Raw genomic sequence first — 13,019 nt, forward strand, 5'->3', positions numbered from 1 at the left:
TAGGAATAAAATGGCAGAGATTTGATAACTAATATTTTATTATAGACAAACTTTTACAGCCTAAGTCTTTGTCATACTGATATCTGCACCTATCATTAAACAGGTGAAGCAACTTCTGATATCAAGAGTAGTACAATTCCCTAGACATGCATTCACAAGAATTTTGGTACATGTAAAACCAGTATTTGTGATCCACTGTTCCAACAGAAATACAAACATTTTGCCACCCTTATGACCTTTTATACTTGATAAAAATAACCGCTATAGTACAAGCCAAAATTACAAACAACACTGGTTGTGAAACAGTAATGAAATTCTTACCCATGTCTAACAATCATCATTTCATATGTTTGTATCATTTTCTCTAAAAAAGCTTTTATAGGTTGCACATTATGTTGAATGCAACATTCATTGGCACATTCCAGAAAATCCTAAAATTGAAACAGATCACCATCTTATCATTGCTACAATTACAGTAGAACAGTTTATGCTCATCAATAAGCGTTTCAAATTAATTAATAACTGAAATACTAGTAATCAGAATATAGCAATCATACCTGGGAAAAAAAAAATCACTCCTGTACTTCATTTGCTAAAACACGAGTTAACTACAATTTCTATCTTGAAGAGAAGCATATCATCATCAGGAAACCAACAGTGTGCTTTGGAACAATACGCTTTTAAAAAGATTCTAGTATTTATTAGAAATTTTTAAAAAGCTTATCCATTTTGTCTTTTCCAACATGCTCATCATCTACCCAACCATCCTCCTACAAAGGAGTTATGCTTTAATGATTGTTATAAATAAAAAAAAATACAAACACAAATCTTAATCTCACTTAATTACGTCCAAAAATTAGGAAAGAAATCAGTGAAAGACACTAAAATTTGGCAAATCTGCAGGTCAACTTGCAATCTGTAAGATGCCTTATACAACCCTTCTGGATGTAAGGGAACTCAAACATGGTTTACACTGAGAACATATAGAAGAATTTTCTTTGGTACTAAGTTTCATTGCAAACATTCAGCAATTTTTCTTATCTTACAGTAACTCACAAATTACTGTATTAATTACACTTGGTTAAAAACAAAATGCCACAAAACAACCCACCATGATTATGACCAAGAAAAATTACTACAGTGTACTTACACAGTAGTCTGCATCTGGAAGCTTGATTCCGGGAAATAAATCACTAGCTATACCCATGAACAGAGGTATATCATGTGACAAAAATTTGGGCTCGTTCACATCCTTAATTGATCTAAGAAGCTAGAGGAAGCAAATATATATTTTACTGTTCTTATTAAAAACACAGAATAAACTGTTTGGCAAATAAAATAATATAATATATAATAAAGATTAATTAATGAAATGATGCCTTTGATATGCAGTTAAGCACAACTGTGTAATCATCGGCATAGCACTTGAAAGCAGAGCACATATTTTATTATCTTCATTTCACAATCGAAGAAACATGGATCATCAATGTGACAAGACATGGTGGGACTGCCTTCAGAACTCAGAATTGCATGCATCTGTAAAGTTCCTTAAGAATTATTCCCTCAGGAACTCACCAATATATCTTCATCTTCTGTGGGAAATTTCAATTTTAGATTCCCAGCAGCCACCAACACGGCTTTAACTGCTCGCATACCATAGTCATAGTGATATTGAGAGGAAAGCTGTTCGGAACAAAGCCTGTAGGTCATTACTATCTTCACTGACAGTGACTTAGCATTCAAAAATCCATATGAATAGAGAGAAACTTCAGCTATCAAAGCATAGTTAGGAACCATCATGGCTACTGTTCGGAAAAGAACCTGAAATACATACCCAAAGAGATAACTTTAAATAATTAGTTGAGGAATGGAAAGTATTTCAGAACTTTTGCAGATGATGGAACAATATTCATCCCGTAACAACATTTCTAACCAAAACCAGCAGCAGCATTTTAGAATCAAATGATCCACAGCTTACCTAATCATTGAAGCAGTTACACTGTGTGAAAAGCAGTGACCTGCAGAACACTTGGGAGCCAATGAAATAGAAGAATTATCAATATTTGCATCTTAGGACTCACTAGGAAGCTAACCTAAGTGAGATGGATCTTGATGGCAACTTAGTGTACAATCCAGGGCAGAAAAGCTACTGTCTCTACCAGATCTTTTTCCGCATCACTGTCTCAAGAATGCAGTTTGCCCCTTACACTGATACATCCAACACAGCAGTAAGTGAAGGAAGGTGTTGCACATGGCAGGTGAGAGAATGCACTTCCTTTCTTTAAATAATCTGCAGTTGGTAAACTCTTCATGCTGCATTAACTTTGCTTTAAGTTAGCATTCACAGTATAGTTCCCACTGAGGCAACTGACTGTGGCCCAGTAGCTCAATGACATCTTAAGGAACAGATGTTGTTCCAAAAGGCTTCAGACTACTCTGCTAAAGCCAAACCTCCTCAATGAAACAGCTAATCTAATCAAAACAATCATCTCAAAGATTTTATTTCATCAGGTAATTTAAGTAAACTCATTACATGTATTAAGTGTAGTTCACTAGCACTTCTAAATAACACTACAATAAATGCAATGTAAAAATACTTTCTTAAAGCATTTTTTCCAACATCCCACTCCATCTTAAAAGAATTAGCATCCAGATTTTATAAACTACCCACAGGCTGACACTTGCCAGTTTACTTGATAGAGCATTACAGCTTTTTCCCTGGAAAAATAATAATGAAAACCACTAATTGACACAAGAAAACCAAAAAAATATTTAAAATTTCATCAAAAAGAACAAAGCACTTAGGGGGGAAAAAAAAACCCCAACATGTGCTTAGTATGTGTAAACTGTGTAATAAGTATGTGTTTATATTCCAGGTGGTACAGCCTGAATTACTATCAGCAATACACACATCCCTTTTTTTTTCTGAAAAATTAATTCTTAAGCAGAAGCATGTATTTTACTATTTTACCTTCAGATTATCTGGAAGTTCAGAACGTCCTGCGTAACCTGGATTCATAGTAATAGCTACAAAACAATTGGGGTTAAGCTTCAGTTCAGTTCCCTCAAAAATAAATGCTTCTAGCTTTGTTTGTATCGCTCTCTGGATGCAAAGGATCTGCTGTGCCACAACAGATAGTACTTCCAGTTCAATGCGATTGAATTCATCAAAACATGCCCATGCGCCTGATGAAGCCAAACCCTTGAAAAACTGCAAATGAAGAAAGATAGCAATAATATAGATAACAGAATCTTAGAAGATTCAAAAGAAACTGAGAGTATCATGTTGGAAGTTTAATTACATGAAAGATACACTTATGATAATAATATGTAAGCCTGTTCAGAGCAAAGATCAGTGATGTAATGAAAAACAACATCTTTTTCGATGTTCTAAAGAAAGCTAAATCAGAAGATCCTGATCATGTGAACTTGTTTCTTTCATATTTTAATTAGAAACTTAATACGATTTCATAAACCACAGAAAATTAAACATATATAAAGACAAGTATATGGTGTCCAAGGGTAGCAGACCACAGGTGCCACATTTATTTAAGTGTCTCTGCAAATTAGGGACCCTACAATTTTCATCCTATAAAATAAAATAAAAAATACATTTTATTTCTCTTTACCTTTCCCATTGCCAGGTAATCAAGACCATCAGAGCAGTTGAAGACAACACACTGAACAGCAAGAGCTTTAGCCAAATCTTTGGTGGTCTCTGTTTTACCTGTCCCTGCTGGACCCTCTGGAGCACCACCAAGGTTTAAATAAAAGGCTCCAATCTAAGAAACAGGAATAGTATATGGAAATTATTAGTACTTCATTCACATGAAATTATTCTGAATGAAAATGGTAAATTAAATTGCACGAGATAGTTTCATACTGTCAATGTATCTAAAATAAAAAGTATGGTTGTACTCATTAAAAAATAAACTGAAATTTACTTACAGCTTGGAAAAATATACAAGAGAACCAAATTTTGACTGTTAACAGAGAGTTTAGTTTTATTATGATTATGACCATGCTTAGTTACTCAAATTTTATTGGACCCATTCTTTCAGTTCTTGCTTAACTACATTTTTCAAATTAAATTTGATGCCATTATTTCGTTGCTACCCTTTCTATCTCTTTCTTCGTTAACATAACTTTTGTCACTTTTCATTTTCTTTCCCACAGTGCCCCTCTTTGTGGCATGTGTATTGCATTGACCATTCCATATTCTCTCCTATATTGCACTGAAGTAGGAGGAAAATCTGACAGCAAAAAATAAAGCTGCAGACTCTAAACAAAAACTCAGATGTACGTGCCTTCCAATTCACAGTTACAGGGCCACATCTATATTGACAAGCACTGGGAATACTGTATTAAGGCCTTGGTGGGCAAAGGGCGAGAATTCCACTTGCCACAGTGCCGGGCTTCCAACTGCTTTGCTACAAGATTCAAAGTCTGCGAGCATAAAAAAGAAACAGACTACCACATGCATCACCCTCTCACACCAATCTACCCTGATGTTTTGAAAAACAGGTACCAAGTATCAGCTACAAGCATACCATAAAAATTGAAGCTACAAAGAGGGTAAAAAATTATCTTCAGATGCATCACTCAGGTCTTTTCAGACCTTTTCTTTCTTAAGCCCTACTGAGTTTGTGATGAGGTGTCCACAGCATGAAAATTACCATTTTACAACAGGAGGAGGATTGGTGCCTAGTAAAACTCAAAATCATACTCCAACCAAATGAACTGCAGTAAATGATACTCAGAAAAGCCATACCTGAGATGACTTTGGTAACTTTCAGTTGTAAGGTTAGTTGAGGATAGACTAGTACAATAATAAACACCTCTAACCAGAACAGGGATACTTAAAAGTTGCCAAACTGTTGTACTAGTCTTAGGAACAGTGTGATCACAAGTGGATCTTTCTCCATATTATTTAGCAACCACAGAACATCAGAAAAGGATTTTGTGTTCTTGTAATCTAGATAGCAATATAAATATTGGTCATTTTTCCTGTTTGTATTTTAAAAAACCACACCTACAACAGAACAATCCACTAATGTTTCAGTCATGTCGGTGGGCTGTCCAGATTTGTTATGTCAGTTTCATGTTCAATATTCTACAGAAACAACAATCTTTGAAAAGTGCATTTTAACAGAAATACCAGAGTCTGACAGCTACTGCAAGCACTGAAAGTATGGCTGTAATGAGCAGTGTAAGGAATACTATGCTACAGTAAATACAGCGTTCAGTAGCACTGGTGGAAAATCATACCAAGGTGCGGTAACACCTGTCTGTAAGAGGAGTGATGACAAGGCGTGGTGAGTTTCCAAGGTATTCATAGGCATACTTCACATTGCAATTAATGATGCAGACACGAACATTCTCACGTTCCCAATAATATCGTAGTTGTGCAAGCCACTGAAAGTCTGTTTCACTTTGCACGCCTAATAAACACAGAATTGAAAGCAATCATGAAAAACCATTTTAGATAACTGGATTTTCTGTTATGTTTTAATTCAAAACAGCTTTGAAATTATTAATGTTGATGCTTACATCCAAATACTCAAATACATATCTTAATACTGTTGTGTTTTAGGCAGAAAAATCAGATTAGTTAACTATTTTTAATAAACTATGTATTAAGACACGTGTGAAGAAAAACATTTTAAAAGGTGACTACCATTTTCAATCATTTCCATGAGGACATCTCTAGCATGAACATCAATAGTAACCAAGGCACCCAGTGTAGTCCTTGTTTGCTTTGACAGTTTTCCTCTTACCAACTCTACAATATCATTAAGTTGAAGCTGAAGTGTATCATAATAGCCCTTCAAACCCTAGGAGAAAAAAAGCTAATTATTAAACTGATTATATGACAGTTTCAAGCGTTCCAGACTTCTTCATGTTGAATAAAATATCTTAATAGAGATTGCCTATTAAGCTATTCTTTTACATGGTAATGTTTTTGCATCAACTTCTCTTTCATTCAGTTATGCATTCATGTTGTAAAGCTACATTTCAATCTATGCTTGCACTAAACAAGAATATTCAAGTACCTGAATCAAAAGTATAAATCACTGTACATAAATTCACATATACCAAACACCTATGCTGATCCTTTTCCAATTTTATTTTAATTGTAGAAAAATATTTGATTAAGTGAAATACATTAGCTGAAATTAAAAATTAATAAAGATTTTGAAAAAAGATTGCACATTACAAAGTACCTCTGGTCCATTGTGAAGAACTTCGTGTACCTCACTTGTCCAGAACATTTGAGACACACATAATACTACTTGTCCAGGCCACTCCAGAACCCATCTTTTTCTCTCAGTCTCTAGATATGCCTAAAAGAGTTAAGTACAGTATACAATGTCAGTATGCACATATATCATCATGTAAAACAGGAATATAATGTGATCCTATTAATATTCCTTGCTAAAAAAAAAATATTATTTTCCCATTTTCAAAGTCCAAACAAACTTTTAAATGCTCTTTTCCCCTTAGATTGGCAATTTATTATCAAATAATTTTAAGAATTCTTGCAATTATCTTTCCATACTATGTAAATATTCACAACTTGCTAACTTCATACAAAGAAATATTTTCTGGCTAATGATTTTCTTTTAGGAGGGAACAAACATATTACAAGTATTGTATTTCTAACTGGTAATTAAATAAAAAGACCCGAATAATTTATTTATGTGAGGTGATACATCCTACAAACACAATATTGCTGCCAAGCTTTTAGAAGAATTTATATCCAGTGTTACAGGAAAACGACTTGATTCTTATTCGAACTAAACTTTTACCTCGCCAGCCTATAAATATTGGTCATGTTAACTTGGTCCTGGCCCCATAACTTCATCACCTCTTGTGTTCAGGAAGAATTTTAGGAAGCCAATAAACAGACTTAAAATGAAGGCCAACTTGTGCCACAGTTAATAAATTATTAAAAAACCCATACCATTCTTGATCTAGCAATAACATCACGTATACTCTTCAGCATAATATCTTCTACTTGAATTAACCACTTCTCCACTGCACCTCGAGCTTCAGACGTAGAAATGGTTGAAGTCAGTTCTACACACTCGCCTTCAGAACTATACATTGCTTTAATATCCAAATTGGGAAGGAACTGTAGCTTAGCGATGCCTTCAAAGCACTTCTTTAAGTGAGGCTGAACTCTGACAGGATCCTTAGTCTCTGACAGGATCTCCAACATTTCATCATTAGACAAGAAAAAGAATCTAAAAAAAAAAAATTAAAGAAAAAAAAGAAAGCCAGCTGTACTGTCAAGCTACTTTAAAGGCTGACCTTACTCACAACAAAATAAACATTCACAACCTTTGTGTTTTAGATAGTCAAAACTCATCATACCGGGGAAAGAAGAGACGTTTTTTCTCAAGATAAGCATTAAGTCCTTTCATGATTTTGTCAAGAAGCTCATTACAGTTCTGAAGCTTCTCCAATAACCCTACCAAGGAAGTAGCAACAAGAACCTGCAACAACAAACACATCCAAACTGTAAGTTTTAAATAAGATACTTAAACAATAGAAGTTACTCAAATAATGTACAGCACAGCTTTGTTCCTAGAAAGCTTAGGCAACTCATGTAGTAGTTCACTGTACATATTCTGAAAACAAACGCACTGGAAAAACAAACCAAAACAAACACAAACAAACAACAACAACAAAAAAACAAAACAAAACAAAACAAAACAAAACAAAACAAAAAAAAAAAAAACAAAAAAAAAACAAAGAGAAGCTACTGTTTCTTTTTAGTACTGTATATTTTCCTTACCTTTGGGTCCTTGGCACAATACTTCATAATATCTCTCCAATGTCTATCCACAGTCTGAAAGAGTTGCCCCTCTTCTGGCATCTGTTGCATAATATCCTCAGAAGAAAAAATGGGTTCCAAATAAAGCCACTGTGCTTGCACTTTCAGCCATTCATCAATAATATCCTGAATTTGAATTAAGCGATTTTCCCATTCCTGAATAAATATTTAAAGAATGTTACCTTACTGTTAGAGATAATAAATACAGCAAAGGTAGACACTGTGGTACTGTAGTTTCCAAGGATAAAATAAAAATATCTAGCAGTAGACAAAATAAAAGAAAAATATTTCAGAGTATTTAGGTTTTTCCACATATACAGATGGCCAAAGGAGTTCAGAAAGTTTAACTTAGCTGGAAATTAATTTTCCAAAATGCAGTTATCACTTTAGTGACATAATCTTTTAACAACTTAATGGTTAAGCAATATCCAGAAGGCTACCAGCGACAAATTCTGTTTCATCTCCCCACAGCAAGGAGCTCTTGGTTTGCAGCTGAATTACAGCAGGGACACAGGAGTACCAGAAAGGCTACACTAGATCACGTGAAAGATCCAGCCAGCTGAGAACCCTGTCCCTAAGGGCAACGATAGCAGACATGTCTGGAAGAGGCTGGAGAGGCTGCCTGTAAAGCGTAAATACTGCCTATGCTCACTGAGCCTGCCTGAACATGAAGATTTCCTACATAAACCGACAAAGAATTAGGGAGGGCAACTGCAGAGCAATTTCATCAGCTTTCCTCCTGTCAATAGTGATCGTGTTAGCACCACAAAGACTACTCTAGCCCTGAAAATACAAAAGCAGGTGTAAAGCAATCCCATCAATGTTCTGAGGCCTGATTAAAAAAACTTTCTCCCAGCCCTCAAGAAGTTTCCTTGCCCAGATGAAAACACTGTAGTTCAAAATTTGAGTTCGAACCTCAAGGATTAAATCACTTAATGTTCTTATTAACAGTAGTAAAAACAGAATTTCTAGTTTTTAAGAAACAAGGTTAAAGACACTAATGGAAATAGTGATTTTGCAAAGTATGTGGAAAAATTATCACATTCTCTTGGTTACACTTGAATCTGAACAGAATAAGGAAATCCAACACAAAAATAACGTAAGTAGGACTTACATGAACTCAAAAGAACCTCCCTGAAAAATCAATGAATGCATTTAATTAACAAACAATAAAGATGTAATACAATTGGCAATCTCTTGCATTATCGTTTTCCTGAAAATAAAAATGGTTAAAAAAAATAAAAAAGTATTAATCATACCCCAATTTCTTTGTTAAATGGTTTAATAAAAGGTGATCCTCTCATTGTCTGAGTTTTCATAATCTGATCATCGAGAAGAGCTTGAATCTCATCAACTGCAGACAGAATATGAACACCAGTCTCACAATACACACTTGTATTGAAGGAAATTGAACTCCAGGTTTCCACCATGGCATGCATTGCTTTCTCTAAGGAAAATTCCTGTAGTTTAAAAAGAAAGTTGTTTATTTTGGTCACTATATTATTTTTTTTCCAGCTTACTAATTCAAAATATAAGCTTATCTAGCTGAATAAGATATTTTGCTCTAACAGCATATATCAACTTGTTATTTTTCTTAGTATATAATTTTCTAGTCCACAGAAAGCAGTACACTCGAGAAATATTAATGATGTAACATGAGATACAAGTGTTCACACACTCACTGTTATCATCTAATGGGCCAAAGTCTCACCACATCTCTTGTTGCATAAGGGTAAAGACAAAAAATTCTAGCAAGCCATTGAAGCCATCACTAAGAGACCTGATATCGTATCTGTCCCTATCAAATCTCTGTGCTTACCTTGCTTGCCCCTACACTTATAGCTTCAAACTCTTCCAAATAAGGAGCTAGATTCTGCTTTAAAATTTTTCTCAGAGTAGTTCCAGAGTCTGGTGTTAAATCATATCCTACTATATTTGACATCTGCTGCCAATGACGAGCTCTCATGCCGGGATTACAAAAAATAGTCACAGTGGGAATGTATTCCTAGTTGAGGAAAAACATTTATAAGGTAAAAACTGTCACATGCATTATTGAACTTTTTAATCATCTTTGATGTGCATTTAAAGTTCTGCTGCAGTAGTGGATGACGAGAAAATTTTTCTGAAAAGCACAGATGAAGTGCATTCAGTTATCCATTCCATTTCTAAATAATTGTAGTGAATTCCTGAAGAAATATAAAACTGTTAAGCATAGTCTTAGCAGAAAAAAGGAACAATTTTTCAGTTATATTATGTTAAATTTGGCTTCCACTAACATAACATATAGTCCCATTTCAAAATTCTCAACTACATCCTTAAATGTTTCTCTGCATCCAAAAATTACTTTTCTCCTGTATGTGTCCACACCTTAACAATTCACATTCCTAAAACTACAAAGATATCCAAAATCCAATGTTATTGAAATCAATGGGACAGTACAGACTGGAAATGGTGATTCAGAGCTCACTCACTCTCTCTAATAATAGGACTCTCTGACTTTGCATCATCAACCTATACCAAGTGCTGAATTTAGCATTTGTTCCTCAGCATCAAATATTAATATCCCTTATCTTTTCTTACCTTAAAGTCTTTAATTTGCTCCAGAACTGAAGAACACAAAAGAGCTGGATTTGCCTTTGTTTCTTCTTCTTTTTTCTCTTCAAATGTTCTGCGTTGTGATGTCTTTTTCGACTCCTGTTGAATTTTCTTCTCCTTTTGTTGGAATATCCTTGACACTTTGTATATCTCTCTAAAAAACTCGTCAACTTCAGCCTCCATGCTTTCCCCATTTAGTTCCAAAAAGGTACCATCCATCCATCTCAGAAAAATGACAAAGTTAGAAAACAGAATAACAAACATAGTCCACAAATAATTACCGCTTTGTTTTGCAACAGAAACGAGATGTAGATTAATATTTAAATTAGAGCAAAGCTCTTATTCTCAGTTACTGTTATTCTATGCAAAATTCTAATGCACAACTAAACATGGCTTGATCACATTCATCTGTGTATTTGTGCAATTCTCTCAAGTCAGTGACATACTGAAACAAACTAACTGCAAGGATTGAGAAATATTTAAGTTAAGCTCTGGATAGAGATCAACATGACATCAAAATACATTAGGCCTTTGCATTTTCAGAAAAATCCATACTTTCACATTATAACTTCCAAAGAGTGCAAACTCTGTTAAACAATCTCACTTAATTTAGACTAGGACATGCTACAGTTTTCGTGGTAGGATCTAGCTACCACATAGCAATGTAATCATTTGAGCTCATGTACACGGTATTTTTGGATAGCCATCCAGTTAAAAATGGTTTTCATTACATACAGATTTTGAGCTTTCTAATTGCACTTCTTCCTTTTCTGATATCCAGAATGGCTCATAACTAACAAAATTTTTTCTTTCTAATACTTTTCTTTCACAGAGTTTGTCATACAGGTTTCACCAGCATGACCAATACAGTTATAACCCAGTATGCAATACACACCTTTGCATTACATTTAAAAAAAAAATAAAACAAAACTAGCATTTTTTTCTAGATTAATTAAAAATAACAACCTTGATATGTAGGTTATATTACTATAATACTTGGATTTCTAATAAAAAATAAATGTTTATAAGAAAACAAATCCTTATTCTACATCTGACATGAACAAAAACAGTATGAGCATTTTTCCCACTCACCCTCATTTCACTTCAAGAGATGAATTACCTTTTTTCTGTTCGTTGCCATTTCAGTATAAGATGAAAGAGTTTCCTATATGGTTCCATCTCAACTTTTAAATTGTTGAGGAGTGGGAAGTCACTCAGTTGCCATTCAAGCAGAGTCTCTTCTTTATTAATAAGAGCTACTGTTTCATCAGCATCCTGTATGCATTTCTGTAATGCCCTCAGGTCAGCCACATACTGAAATCAAATAGTAAGTCTTGAGAGATAACCAAGTTATGATCTGAACAGATATCAAAATAAGATATTAAAATATAATAAGCCTTCATATCTATTAAGATTTTAGAGAACATGCATTAAAAACTTGTCTTATCCTCAAGTAGACAAACTGTGAAGAACTCAGATTAACACTAAGAAAAATGAAGTTGGTATTATCAATACTGAATTTGAGAGTATAAAACCATTTTCAAAATGTTTGAGCATAAAAATTCACTATTCCAGGAGGCAGGCATACACATTTTTATGTATCTGACATATCATAAGGGCAAATGGGATTTTTTAGTTTAGGATTTCTTTTTTGTGCTTTGAAGTGTTTTGTTTTTAAAAAAAATATTACTAAGCACAATTGTGATATCCTCTAATTAAAGCATGAGACATGCTCTGATGATTATAAAATACTTCTAGAAAATTCCAAAGTTTTGGAGCCAGTGGTCTGCTCTTCATTTGCAGAAAAATGAAGTTTTGAGGCTCACAGGAAAAAAAAAAAAAAATCAAAACAACAAATTGCTACAAATCACTCTTTCTAACCTGCTATTTTTTCCTTCAGTTCCTCAATATATCAAAAACAGGGAAGGAAATTCTGATCCCACTGAAGTTATTTGCAAATAATGTCACTGAAGCCAGAATTCCATGCTTTATATATACCAGACTAAAAAAAATCATTCACTTTATACATCTGTAATATCTCAGTCCTTGATGGGATTATCTACCAGTCAATTTAAGCACAATTTTATAGTAAACTTTCCTTTAAATCAAATGTTATCGCCAATGTAATACAAAAGACAAAGGGGCAGGGGTCATTTTATGAGTTTGTTCATTGTGGCAAGAGGATAATAAACATTTTAGTTCACACTTGTTGAAATAACCGATTACTTTTAATTCTAAGTTTTTTCCATGATCCCTGTGTATTAAACGTACAAAACATTTCTACCCATTTTATACTTAATGTTAATCATACCTGTTGCATGCAGTCCAGTTCTGAGTATTCTTCAAACTCTGCCACAGAACGTGTCAACTTGTCTAATTCCACCATCAGTTTCTCATGTTTATATATTAGTTCTTGCTCTCTTTGACGTTTAGACTGTTCAATCAGCTACAAAACAATTTATTATTTTTTTTATGATTAAAAAAAAGCAACAAAAAAGTGGTTTAAGTCCTTCCAATGATGAATATACATAGTACCATCTAAATTAAACATTGATCACAGAGAGACAGAAAAGAAACAATACAG

The 13,019-nt window shown here is 34.0% G+C and overlaps 1 protein-coding gene across 1 annotated transcript in view; it reads right to left on the reverse strand.

Moving 5' to 3' along the window:
* The window catches only part of DNAH12 (dynein axonemal heavy chain 12), a 74,412-nt gene that overhangs the window by 43,452 nt on the left and 17,941 nt on the right, over nt 1-13,019 (reverse strand). The window contains exons 16-31 of the mRNA XM_032984353.2: nt 12,747-12,881; nt 11,556-11,749; nt 10,421-10,658; nt 9,660-9,845; nt 9,100-9,300; nt 7,802-7,996; nt 7,378-7,499; nt 6,965-7,247; nt 6,225-6,344; nt 5,678-5,834; nt 5,269-5,441; nt 3,630-3,782; nt 2,972-3,211; nt 1,576-1,821; nt 1,151-1,270; nt 322-431 (exon numbers count right to left, since the gene is read on the reverse strand). Coding sequence (XP_032840244.2) covers nt 322-431; nt 1,151-1,270; nt 1,576-1,821; nt 2,972-3,211; nt 3,630-3,782; nt 5,269-5,441; nt 5,678-5,834; nt 6,225-6,344; nt 6,965-7,247; nt 7,378-7,499; nt 7,802-7,996; nt 9,100-9,300; nt 9,660-9,845; nt 10,421-10,658; nt 11,556-11,749; nt 12,747-12,881 — 2,873 coding nt within the window. The remainder of the gene's footprint in view (nt 1-321; nt 432-1,150; nt 1,271-1,575; nt 1,822-2,971; nt 3,212-3,629; nt 3,783-5,268; nt 5,442-5,677; nt 5,835-6,224; nt 6,345-6,964; nt 7,248-7,377; nt 7,500-7,801; nt 7,997-9,099; nt 9,301-9,659; nt 9,846-10,420; nt 10,659-11,555; nt 11,750-12,746; nt 12,882-13,019) is intronic.

Source organism: Tyto alba, unplaced genomic scaffold (genome assembly GCF_018691265.1).
Source record: "Tyto alba isolate M040663 unplaced genomic scaffold, T.alba_DEE_v4.0 Super-Scaffold_3, whole genome shotgun sequence".
In the NCBI taxonomy this organism is placed as follows: Eukaryota; Metazoa; Chordata; class Aves; order Strigiformes; family Tytonidae; genus Tyto; species Tyto alba.